The sequence below is a fragment of the Camelus ferus genome, chromosome 30 (assembly GCF_009834535.1).
Source record: "Camelus ferus isolate YT-003-E chromosome 30, BCGSAC_Cfer_1.0, whole genome shotgun sequence".
NCBI classification, from domain to species: domain Eukaryota; kingdom Metazoa; phylum Chordata; class Mammalia; order Artiodactyla; family Camelidae; genus Camelus; species Camelus ferus.
Window position 1 is genome coordinate 19,707,703 of NC_045725.1, and position 13,495 is coordinate 19,721,197.

The following is a 13,495-nucleotide window of genomic DNA, read 5'->3' on the forward strand; positions in this document are numbered from 1 at the left end:
CAAGGCCCTTCAAGTGCACAGCTTTGGTGTCACACGTACATTAATTACATTCCTTCAATTAGTTAATCCTCTAGACAGTTTTCTTTGTGTTTTGCACGCATCTCGTTCCATTTTCATTAAGGGCATCTCTTCCTTGGTCAATCATGTGCTTTGTTTTTCAATTTGTTTCTGATTGTTTTTTTTTTTTTTTGGTATGTTTTGTTTGTTAAGCTGTCAATACCTCCAACAGTTGGAAAATGAAATCTACAGAACTGTGGTTTTCCCCTTGCAGAAGGGAATCGGGGCTGTCTGGGCAATGCAAAGTGAAATGAAACAAGTGTCAGAAACAGTTTATAAAAATGGCACATTTATTGCTACAGAACGGTCATGTACATGACTTCATCGAATAACTACAGATGGGAAACAGGTAATGGCCTAGACCAAGCTGGGTTTGTTTTCGTCTTGAAGGAACTCCAGCACAAAACCTGTTTGGACACTTCTACAAATCAGAAATACACCAAAAACATGAAAAAATCGAGGCACTCAGCCACACATTGAAAACAAGGTGTAACTGTTCATCTTTTTTTTTTTTTTGAAATGTTTTCCCTTTTTTTCTTTTTTTAACAATTTTTTTTTTAGTTTTTAATGCTGCAGCTATGTGTACAGTCGCAAAAAATTTCCCCGCTGCGACCTACAACTAAAAAAACAAAAACAAAAACAAAAACAAAAACAGAAACAAAAAACAAACAAAAAAAAGCTACCATACAGTTTCATCTCAGTAACACATGGTAAAATAACATCTTTTAAATAGTAAAATAAAGTAACAAACTTTTACTCATAATGATTCCAAAAATCTACAAAGAAGAAATATTCAGAATCTGACAATTTTTTTTGTAATATTCATGGTATAAAAGGATTGCTCCTGCGAAAAATAAGCCAAATATATTTTTTATTTTTAAATTTAGTTTTTTTTTTTCCTACTAGGGTACTACAGTCTATTTTATAGCAAAAAGAGCACTAGACAAACAAAGCTTTATAACAAAAAGCCAGGCACTGATACATGGTAAATCTCTGCTTTTTTTTTTTTCTCTTATCTTCACTTAATTGCATCACAAGTAACAAGAATGAAAAAGGCCACAGTTCATATATTTTCACCATTACATATGTCTATAATACTTGAAATGAGTATGGCAGAGCCAGCACTGCACAAGGATGAGTCCGCTTCAAGTCCCATGAGAAAGATCATGTCTCTAAAGAAAAACAAACAGAACCAAAGCAAAATAAAAAGAGAGGCCTAAAGGCCTTGGTGCCCCATTGTGTTGGAATTCCTCATATTCCATCTTGACTTTTTTTTTTTTTGTTTCCAGTCAGCCAGCAGACTAAAATTTTTGTGCTTGTTTATGCTGAATTGTTTCATTCCTGACTCAAGTTCACTTTTGGACACAGATCATATTCTGCCTGTTGGATCCAAGGCGAAAATGCTCTTAACCCCAAGTCTTGGTTCAACACCCTCCCCCCACCCACCCCAATCCCTCATCAAAATAAAGATCACAAATGAATAAAAAAAAAAAATCAAGGAATAGGAAAAAGCGAAAAACAAAAAGGAATCGGAAGACTGAATCAGAACCAGTTGTGTTACTGGGTGGACTGACAGTTGTCTAAACATTAGTGTTCCTTGCAGCTACACAGAAGACAAATGGTAAAAAATTCTAGGTGAACAGATCCCTATTCTGCATATTCATAAATTACTTGAATGTGGAGGTGGATCAACTGTTCCAAGTTGCTTTTAAAGTCCAAGTCTCTTAAACAGACTCCCAGCCAAAGCAGCATCACATACACAGTGTAGTATGGACCCTTGTGAATTTCGTGTAAGAGTATTTTTCACCCTAACTGTCTTCTGCTAAATTTCATTCGAAAATTCAGCGCAGGATACCAATATCTTACCTGGGTTTGGTAATTACAAAACAACCACGAGAAAAAACACACTAAAAAGGCCACATTCCCTTTCATCTCTTTTTTTTTTTCCTTTTCTTTTCTCTTTAATGGGGATACAACCCAATGAATACGGACAGGAGATCACATTTCTCCACCAAGCAAAAAAGGAGTGAGCAGCTTTTGGTGGCCGTTAGGAAGTTTTTCGCTTATTTCCAAAGGGAATTCCACAATAGAGGTATTACATGACTGATTAAGGAATACATCAAAGCTGGTGAACAATAAATTGTAGCTTTTACTCTGCTTCAGTGAGAACAAAATATAAAGCACCAATTTAAAAAATAATCGAAGAACTACAATTTAATTTTTTTTTTGCTTTGTTTACAGATTTGAAAAACTTTAAATCAGCTCTATGAAAGCACCTTTATGATAACATGTATCAAAAGTGCCCATCTTAAAATGTACATCAATGCAGGGAGTGTTTCCAGTTCCCTAAAGAGTAAACACCGTATTTTCTTCTATACACTTATCCTGAATGTGATCAATATACCTGCTTCCTATATTATACTGTTCCTAGGGATACCCGCCTTGGTAGACTATACAAAAATGAGTGCAGAGTGTACCACTAAAAGGAAATCTTCAACATACTGAGGGTACAAGTACAGATGGTTTCCATTACTCAGGAGGAGGGGAGAGTATACAATATTGTCTTCCATGCCCTTCTTGGAGCCCCTTGGTTCATACATTTTCACAGGAAAGCCTCAAAATAACTTTTCATGAAGTCTGATTTCTGCTAGTCTCCTAAGGTTTTAATCCACCTCCACATTTTAGGAACTTATCAACAAATCAAAGTATTTTAGTTTTATCGCTACTGAACATATTTACAGTTTTCAACACACACACAGCTAATCAAAATGTTTATGGGTTTGTAAAAGATGACCACGTGGTAACTATCTTATTTGTTCTTACATTTTTTTCAGAAATGAACAGAAAATTCAGATTCTTGTAGCTCACTATTTCATTTCAATGAGACTTTTTTTTTAAACCACACAGCTTAAAAAAAGAAACAAAAACCGATACAATGTATTAAAACACATAATAACAAGAGCCTACATGTAAAAATATAACTTTTACATACACAATTTCAAAATAATGATACGTTTGCCATTTGTTGCATAAAATTTACAAATGTATTTCGTTACTATATAACTGGCAAAACAGGAGAACAGATGGAACATTTAGACCATTTCGATGGGTTTATGGCATTTACTCAGTGCTGATAGGTGGAAAAACTACTTGAACAAGGGATTTTTTTTTTCTTAATACATGCCAAGATTGTGTGGCTGTAAAAATAGAAACGAGTTAGAGACAAAAGGATGCTGACAAATACTTAACTAGGAGCACTATTTCTTTACTGCACTATACACCAAAGTCAATCATTATAAAGATTCACGATGGAAGTTGGTTCAATTGTGCCCAGACGTCAAAGCTAGCTATCTGATGAGTTACTGTGCCACAGCTTGATCTATGTTTCTATCAAATATGTTAAGTATAAACTTCATTCATACTGGCCAGAGAAATACTGCACTACCCCTCCTCAAGAAAGTGCAACTTAATGCTTTAGGACTTATAAGGCTTGTTGTAATGCTGCAAGATGGTTGAATATTGGCATTTTTTTTTTTTTCAGACGAAGGAGAAGGCAGTTAAGTCATCTACATCGTAGTAAACCCATTTTGAAAAAAAAATCAAGAAAGCAACAAAATCAATCAGCTCTGTCACACTACTTGCAATTTTCTCATTTGATGGTTGTTGAACTTGACTTGTTTTTTTTTTGTTTTTGTTTTTTTCCAAAAATCTGACCATGTATTCAGAAACACCTCACTGCACACTACTTCGGCTACACATGTAGGTAACACTTTAATCATTTTGTTAAATCACAGCCACTTTGATTATGTTATGTTTCCGATGATATAAACATTGGAAGGCACAGTGGTAACATTGTAGCATTCTAACCTTGTACCTCTGAAAATCCCAGAAGAGGGTCGCAAACGCAACATTACAATTCAGACAAACTCTTTTTTGCCATGTCTTGGTAATGCTGCTTGTTAATATCTACTAGACATGATGTGACTTTTAAGTCCTGTGTTCCCAAAAGACTGAAGAAACAACTTTCTACTTATTTATGAATGAAAAGCAACATTAGGGTCAGCATTTCATCCTGCACCACCTCTCTGGAAGCAGAGTTGGCACTACAGGTTACGAGAACAAACTGGGGAAAGGGACAGAAATAAGACCAAAAAAAAAAAAAAAAATCCGTATTTACAGTAAAATCTTTCTTTTAAAAAAGTTAATCAGTACTATTTTTTTACAGGAGAAAAAAGTCTGAAACAAATGAACAAAAGCTTACCATAGTCACTAAATTTTTAATATATATTTATATATATATTTATATATATATTTGTCATAGGTCTATAAGATCCATCTGTTCCTCCTACCCTAAGGAATGGCTAATGTCATCACTTCGCTGTCATCAGGACATCTGCTGGTTTTGTTACGAGGGCAGCCAAGAGCTTCCCTTATTCAATATCCGGTCATTATAAACACTAGCTGACTTGGAAACCAACAAAAACTGTCATGTCGTTTTCTTCAGAAGTACACTTTTTCATTATTGCAAGTTTACAATTTTTTTTAAATTAAATATTTTTTTTCAGACTTACAAATTAATTATATACTTTTTTTTTTTCTCCAAAAGAAGTTTAGGCACAAATGCATTGTTCCACAGTGTGGAAAGATTGCCATTCAGTCTCTGGGCTGTGTCTCAGCCTGCACATACTGCTTTGAACATTCTGAATGATATGTTAAAGAGAGTCATCACCCAAGTTGCACTTTTTTCTTTCTTTTTTTTTTTTTGTTTGTTTTTCGGTTTTTTGATAATTGGGAATGCTGAAACCTCTTGCGTCTGCGATTCATTACTACTCAGACTTGTCTTATATTACAAAAAAAGGGGTTAAGGAGAAGTGTTTATGTGGGTTTAAGATAATACAGCTGTTAAGGAAGTGGTCTCTTGTATTAATGAAGCGATGTGGCAACTTGGACCTGAGAAAGAAGAGAGAAAGATTAATTAATACGTTTATAACAGAAGAAGGAAAGGTTTTATTTTTAAACTTTTTTTTCCCCCAAGAGGGAAAAGAAAAAATCTGTTAATTTGGGTGAAATCCGGCTTTCATGGCTGATGCCTTGGTGGTAGTAACAAAGGAAAGCTTTCAGAAATAGCTGAAAACAAACTTGCCCTTTTACATCTGTCCCATGTGATTGGCTGCATCTCCCATGCCAGGGTGGGGGCCCGCCAAGGAGAGCGGGGGTGGCTCCGAGGACACCTTTTCCTCTTCCCTTCTTTTCAGACAGGCAGCTTTTGGATTCAGATTCCTTTCTGTGGAAGATGAAAGCACAGAGCATTTAGGGAATGCCCAGGGCTTCCGGTCCAGGGCAATCGTGCAACTCTCCTGGGGGTCTGTTGACCCCTTCTCTCCGTTTCTACCTCCCAGAACAAAGGGACCAGTTAGAAAAATGCACACTACCGTGAGTCGCAGGGTCAGTGGCGAGGGAAAACCGAACTGCCTGGTGAAATCGGGCAGCCGCTTTACAATCTCAGGAACTTGGTTAAAGCAAACATACTAAGGTCTGGTTACTGAGAATACCCATGGAGACGCCACGAGGTAGTCCCTGTGACTTAATTGCAGGAGAAAGGGGAGCTGCCTTCTAGATACAGACGCGATGGAGACAATGATTCTGGATGAGGCCTAGCGGTCTGCTCCCTGCTGCTGCGCGAGGCCACAGGAGCCTCCCAGCTCCCTCCAGCCGCGGGCCGCCCGGACCTCTGCCAGGCACTGACCTCGGACTTGCTGCTCCAGGCTGAGGATGACGGCCACGGCCTGGTGGAGGATCAGGAGCTTGGTCTGCGGCTTGTCGCTCTTGAGGTGGAGCTGCACCATGCGGCCCAGCTCCTTGAAAGCCTCGTTGATGTCGCGCACGCGCAGGCGCTCCCGGGCGTTGTTGGCCATCCTCCGCTCCTTCTCCCGCTCCGCCTTCTGCTCCGGTGTCAGGTCCTCGTCATCGTTATTGCTGCGGGACAAGAGGGAGGCGGCATTTTCTAATGGTGTGGGGAAAAGGAAGGTCGAAAGTTTCTACATTCCTTTCGTTTTCCTCCCGAGCGTTCGGGCGAACTCGTCCATCTCAAGCTCTTGTCTTTGGCAGAATTTCCCATCCACCTGAGCTCGGCATTGCTTTCAGTGGCTTTGATGGTTCCTACACAAGACATTTGGTGTCTCCCAGACATTAAACCCAAACCCAAGAGGAGAGGCTCAAGCTGGGGCCAAGCCTGCGCCACATTGATGGAAGGAAGCAAAACGTTTATCCACATGGCTACGCACGGCAAAGCAGGCCATCCGCAGCTTCCACTCAATCTACATTTCACGACCACAGATCAGAAAGAGTTTTAGACTGCAGCTGTTTTTTTTTTTTTTTTTTTTTACCTTTCATACTGTGACATGTGAAACCTGAAGAACACAGTGATTGAAAAACGATGAGGACAGGTCAAAATTAACAGGATGCAGCTTAAACAGCATTAAGAAGGTCCTGCATTCAAGACAACAGAGCAATGGGAGTGAAGACAAGAGGCTGTTATCTGTTTAAACAGCTCTGACGGCTCAGTCAGTCCACTTAATGCATCTGAATCTCACTGTCTCCAAGTATTAAATAAGAAGGTTAGAAACACATGCTCTCCACGGCCTTTAACACTATGGATGTTCAGGAGCCCCTGAAAAAGCCGAGGAAACCTGAGTTGACATGAGCTGCAGGCAAACCAAGCCAAACCCAACCCACACACGTACTGGTTATCAATGACCATGACCTCATTGTGAGTCAAAAATGAAGCCAAAAACCTGGCCTCTGACGTGAGAACAGAGATATTCTATGATTCATATTATAAGGCATGGCTGGAGCCAGGAGTCTAGAAAGATGACTTCTCTTTCTCAACATCATGTTGAGAAACTAGAAATGTCTGAATGGGGGGGGGGGGTTGCAAATAGGGTAATAAGCCACCCGGAAAGCATGTCAGATCAGGAAGATTTCATGGCACGGAGGCTTCAAATATTTCCTGGGCTGATCTCATGTAAAAAAGAGAGGTGGGGGAGATGTCTTGTCTCAGGAAGGCAGAACAGAACAAAGAATCCCAAGTGGAAGCGTCTGAATTAACATGAGCAGGAGCCTTCTTTTGGGTATGAAAGATAGGACAAATGAAGGAAACTTCACTCCAAAGCAACAGAATCTCCACTTCAAGAAGCAGTCTGGAAGCGGCCATCTGTAAGGATGTCAGCCTAGAGAGCAGAGCCCCGATCTCAAGGACCATCAAGGCTAGCCTCCACTTTAAAATCCCATGAATCTGAAATGCTCACAGAATGAAGATGTTCATCACAACATTTCAGAGCTGGAGGAAGCTGTGGGAAGTGATTTAGTCAATTCAATGAACACTTAATGAGTACTGGCTTAATATGTATGGCTCCGAATCTTCCACTGTGGAGAATCTCTGGGTAACTTCCAAACTGCAGTGAGGACCCACTACAAAGAAGCCCCCGTACATCAGAAATGGACTAGATTCCTGGGTTGCAGCACACGCTGCCCATGAAGATGACGTAGGTAAAGCCGGAAATACTTGTTGGGGGATGGAGCAGCAAGGAGGAAGACACCAAAGAAAGATGCTGTAAGACTTGGCTCATCTTCCCATAGGTTAAGCTCCCTTCCATATGCGACTGCCCGCCCTGGATGTGTGCTGATGAACTGAACCCCTCGGAAAGTGCTCTCTTTCTCTGCCATCGGATCCTCCTCATCTCCTCTGCTGGTCCCTCTCTCCCACCCATGACCTCTGCTGATGCCAAGAACGTCAGGGTCACTATTAATTCATATCCACATCCCACCACACATAGAGGATGTAATAAAATGACAAGATAACAGAGTTGAATTTCTGCCAGTCTCGTCCTAAAGTTGAAAATCTGGGTAATGTTCTTCCACATCAAACATGTGCCCTACCTTGTCCAAAGGAGGCCTGAAAATGGGAACTTGTTTTCCAAAGGTCTTCAGGCCAATAATGGATCAGAATTGGTTATCCACTTACAAATAAACTGGTTATGCAAACAAAACTGCCTAGATTTGGAAAGCAGTACCTTACAACACAGTTCTGGAGACCTAAATAAATGTCAAAAGAGTGACCTTTCAAACAAGAAGGTTCTTACGAGCAAGTTAAAATGTTCTTAAACCTCAAAGAATCCACTGATATGCATGTGTTCCGGCTGTGAGTTAAGTTACCAAAAGCTGACTGGACTAACAGAGAAGCTCGTAAGGATGTGAGAGGCCCTCCTTGGGACTTTGTACCAATGTGGCCAAGAGTCAGGAAACCATAGCAGTGGTGAAAAGATGTAAGCTAGAAGCTTCTAGAACTTGCGGTAGAACTTGAAGTAAAATGTATCTCAATAATTATAAAGGCAATATGAAAAGGCAGTATATATAGTCTTAATTCCTAAAGGACACAAGGTATAACCTTGAGAACGGAAAAAGGGAGGTATAGCATTAGTACAAGGCATTTAATTCACAAATAAAAACAATCCAGGGAACTGAAGCAAAGAACATGGGTGTCATGATATTCAAAAAAACCACCTGCTGACCAGATCAAAGTTCAGGGAACTAGGTTCTAACGTAAAGACATTGGCTACGTAAGAAAGCCACCCAGAAGCTGTTTTCCTGCAATTGCGTTTTCTGTAGAAAGGAGTAGCGTTAGCCGGGAGAAAAAGAGATAAGCAATTTAGATATTGTTCTTATTCACATCAATGTGTTTAGGATACAGCTGGGAAATCAGTATCTTCTCACTTTGGAGGTTAAGAAAAAGTTACGTTGCACGCACACCCACTGAGCTTTCAACATCACTAAGATCTCTTTTGAGAAACATTTTTGAAAGAGCATTTCCCACCAAATTTGTAGAGTACGTATCGTTTTAGACATCGACTGCTTGCATTTGAATCAGATACAAATTGCTTTTGCCGTGTGTCATTACTGGCGCTGGGTCCAAATTCATCAATGCAAAGACAGTCCCGGCTCCCCTAGGGTACAGGTATCTGAAACGACACTTCCGCACCGCTAGAGTCAGCCTTGGCCTTTCCTTTCAGCCTCAGATTTACCTGCCAGGAAAAAACTGAACAGTTTCTTCCTGTTCTGTGCACTTCATCAAAGTCCAATAAAGGAATTAAATGAAGCGACAGTATGATGTACTGTTACCTAGATCTTGACCTAGTAATGGATTTGATATCCTTCTTGTCGTCATCTAGTTTCTTGTCCTCGGAAGATTTCGTGTCTTGCAGGTTTTCGTCGCCCTCATCGTCGGATTTGATCTCAGAGCTGCCGGAGGAGACACTCTGGCCCTGCAGCCCCGGCGGCATGCCTACAGGAAAGGAGGAGACCAGGTGACGCGGCCACCCAAGACCCGACGCACACACATGCACACCCCGGACTGGATGGCTGCCAGCCATCCGATTCAGACCGCCACCGAACTGTGATCTCTCTGTCACTTTTTTTTTTTCATGCTATTTGGTGAAGTTTCAAAAATGCACCTGCGGGAAACAAGTTTTCCCTGCATTGGCTTTGAGGTTAAATTCTATTTTGCAATCTTTTGGAGTAGATGGTAATTTCACTGTCTACAAAACATCAACTTAATTGCAATGAAAATCATAATCATGAAAATCACACACCTCAATGTTCTGATTAAGAACCCAAGTAAATATCAGCTATTATATTGAGTTTCTTCCATATGCAATGATTTAATAGAAAAATGTCCCTAAAATATAATTCCCAGGGAGTACGCTAAACATGTACAGTCAAGACTTCAATAGATATCCTAATGATATTCTGAAATTAGGCTTCTCTTATCCTCAAGGAGTAATCAGCATTTAAAAATGGTACATATGGAAAGCAGTTGCTGCTCACTGAAGGCATTTGGAGTTTTAGCACTGCTCAACTTCCCAAGATACACAATATATTTTATTGAACTTGAACCTAATGTAATCACTTATTTCTAAGGTAGAAGCATATCTATTCAGTATTTCCTTCCCTGTGTCCTCTGTAAGTCTAGAATCTTGTCACTCAAAACTTGGTCAGTGGGCCAGGAGCATCCTTGGCCCCTGGGAGCCCATGAGAAATGCAGAACCCCTGACCAACTGAATCAGGATCTGCATTTTAACAAGATCCCTAGTCATGCTTATGCACATTAAGAAGTTGGTCTAGGACAGAGAAAGAAAACCCAAAGACTTTTTAAAAGAAATGGCCACCAAATTATTACTATTCAGATAAAAATGGGGAGGCATACCCACATATGTAACGAACACGCAGACTGGTACGATGTTTAACGGGTGGGAAAAATGCTTACACATATTCATTCTTGTGGCAGTGTTTCCCTTTTTATTCTCAACATAAGGAGAATGAGATGTTATTTGAGTGCCTCCTGGTCACCTGGCCAGCCAGTCACCCAGGGAACGTGGGACCCAGGTCCTGCCCCTGCAGCACAACTTCCTGGGGTCCTGGAAAGCCGACTGGAGTCAGTGGGACGGGGCAAGTATGCCGAGGCTAGATGACTCAAGAGCGAAAATCATCCGACCAAGTTCCATTTTTGAAATGTACCTACGTTTCCTTCAATCTTAAACAACAAAACCCACTTCCTTCCTTCCTAGTCATTTGGAAATAACATTTTCAGGCTGCAACTAACCACATTAGAGGACCTGAATGAGCACAATGTGGAAATAGCTAAAATAAAATTTCCTCTCATCAGCCTGTTGTCGCATTCCCTGCTGAAATAGGACCAGGGTTTCAGAGGATGCTGGAGGAAAACGGTTACAGAAGAAACACAATTACCCGGCTGCGTTCCAAATACTTTCTCATCTACCTACCATTTTTGTCCCAAAATTGATTCTTGCTTTTCTGCCTGCACTTCCTGAAGGATGAATATCAACTAAGCATGGGATTGACCCTGGCTCTACTGGTGAAGTGAGGTCAGAAGCGCCCTCCAAGGTGGACCTACCTCTGTAAGGGTCCTGGGGTGGGTTCAAATCCGGGGAAGTTGCAGACTGGACAGGGAGTTGTGGAACTGGAACCTGGTTTGGCACAAGAGAATGGCTGCCCCTCAGGGCCACGCCATCTTCACGATGGGCCCCAACCTGGAAGGGTGAGAGGAACCACAGAGTTTAGAGGGAACCAGAGGTGTGACAGCTATTTCCAGGGGCAGCAAGGACCAGATGAAGGAAGACTTGCCTTTGGAAAGCAATACTCCCAAATGCCTTTCACTAGAGGGCGCTAGAGGACCACACATGCACCTATAGTACCCGGCAAAAAACACTTAACACTCAGTAAGATGCCGCGCTGTACATTCAGTGACAAATACGGCAGAGTAGCTCAGGCAGGTAAAACGTCAAATTGTCTCCCAGGGTGCTGCAGTGGAGCGCACTGATTCGTACCCATCTGTCTTCTATCATGTCCGCCAACAGATCTGACAATTATCTTAATGCCCATATGCTTAATTGTGGGCTTCTCAATTCCCCCATTGCTATCGGAAATCCTACAGGAATTTCAATTTGGCATTCGACTTTCATTTCAGGGGATAAGATTCTCAGGCCTGCCATTTTTTTTTTTTTTCCATAATGCCAGCTAAGCCTCTGACAGCGGAAGCTACAGCAGTATGGGACGTAGCCCCTGCTCGGTACAAATATAATAAAATGTCACCTGGCTTTCCAAAACTGGCAGCCCATTCCAAATTAATGTTTACTGTATTTCATCAGCTGCTGAGTTCCAAATCCAAAGGGGGACCGTTTCTGCCAATGCCACCATACCGGAAAATGTACCAATAAAGGTTTTATTAAACACACCAGTAATGCCATCATTGCCATGCAAAAATGTTTGGATGTTTTTCCAATTTTTCCCCCCACTATTCTGATCCTAGAAAGGCACCATATTGTAAACACTCTCTTTGCTTCCAAGAATAAAATTCTAGGGTACAGCATGATGACTTGGTCTGAAAAAAGAAAAATACCGCTGAGCTTTTTATTAACTACTGCTACCTACTCTGGGGTCCAGAGTTGAACTCGCGGCACTAAGACAGCACTTGCTGACTTTACAGCCTACGCCTTAAAGCAAGACCACTCAGCGTTTGCAAACCACAAGGAACATGAGGAGCGTTTTCACTGGCATTTCCGAGTAGTTATTTTCTTAGCTAATCGTTAGGTGAACGTTTACACTAAATTACATTTACACTGACGCTAAAAAACATCTATCCATGAATTGATACTGCTATGAATCAAAAAGTTCAATTTCTTACAGCCCAAAATAAAAAACCACAATGTAAAATGTTCACTCTTCTGCGACCCAACGTTTTAGAAAGAGTATTTCCAAAGAGGGCAACATTAAGAAGAGTTTGAACTGACAACAATAAAATTCGCAAAACCAAACGAAGCATGAGCTATCTAGAGGTTGCCCAGATAAAGTGTCACCTTCGTGTACGCCAGAACCATACAGAAGAAATGTTCGGGGGAGAGGGAAGGATCATATAAATCACACTAATTGTTCAGATTCAAAATACAGCAAGACTAGCTAAGGATTGAAGGACCTGTCAGTATTAGGAAGTATAAATGAATGTTGCAGCTGGGAGATCCGAGGTCTCTGGTGCTCTCTGCCACCTGTGTGCCTGTGGCCTTTTCCAGGACAGTCTGAATGGTCATCAGTTTCCGTGTGGCTATTTCAGATATACTGAGATCCTGATTGTCTCCTAAAGCAGCTCACTCCATTTTAACCCCAAGTTGGCCACCTTGTACGTTCCACCCACTGGTTCCAGTTTCAACTTCTGGAGTTCTATGGAACACATGGAAGCCCTTTTCACATACTTCACGCCACTGCCAGGCCATCCCCACCTTCCATCTCTCACTGCAGCCTGATCTCGCACAGGCAGACCAAGCCCGCCCAGTTCCTTCAACCATTTCTCACTCTTTGTGTAGGTTTTCATTTGCCTTCTGAACCAAAAGAGTGATAGCTACTTTCCATTTTTATATTTGTGCATTTAGAAGATGGATTCAATTTAATGATTATCCTTTCAATCTAAGGTGTCAACTTGCAAGCATGCATTTTACAGGTCTTGATCCAACGGTAGTTCTTTAAGGCTGTCAGTCAACATTAACCTAAATAATTACCCAAGTGCTGATTCATAGTTATTGGCATTCCCAAAGGATTTAATTTCTTTTCCACAAAGGACAATTCTAAGTTGGAATCACTGAAGGTAAGCACAGATTTGAGCACAGCAGAGATGTACGCTCCTACTTTAGAATCATTCTGTTAAAAGTCTCAAGCCTTCTTTGTGGGCATCTATAATGCAATTTGAGGTTAATATTTTGCTTTTCAATGAAAACACATTCCGTTATTAATCCTGAAATGTCTTTGTTTTTCCTTCTAAATAACATTCAGTTTTTAAAAGGGGATGAAAGAACTCACAATCAATGACCTCTAT

The 13,495-nt window shown here is 40.9% G+C and overlaps 1 protein-coding gene across 20 annotated transcripts in view; it reads right to left on the bottom strand.

The window, feature by feature from the left end:
- Nucleotides 1-324: 324 nt before the first annotated feature.
- Nucleotides 325-13,495, bottom strand: part of TCF4 (transcription factor 4) — a 344,633-nt gene continuing 331,462 nt past the window's right edge. For 15 of the 20 annotated variants that reach the window (XM_032470370.1, XM_032470364.1, XM_032470356.1 and 12 more), the window contains 5 exons: nucleotides 11,027-11,162; nucleotides 9,235-9,397; nucleotides 5,804-6,033; nucleotides 5,201-5,341; nucleotides 325-5,007 (listed from right to left, as the gene is read on the bottom strand). In XM_032470370.1, coding sequence (XP_032326261.1) covers nucleotides 5,205-5,341; nucleotides 5,804-6,033; nucleotides 9,235-9,397; nucleotides 11,027-11,162 — 666 coding nt within the window. In that variant the 3' untranslated portion in view covers nucleotides 325-5,007; nucleotides 5,201-5,204. The remainder of the gene's footprint in view (nucleotides 5,008-5,200; nucleotides 5,342-5,803; nucleotides 6,034-9,234; nucleotides 9,398-11,026; nucleotides 11,163-13,495) is intronic. The other 5 variants (XM_032470362.1, XM_032470361.1, XM_032470360.1 and 2 more) reach the window with 1 other exon arrangement.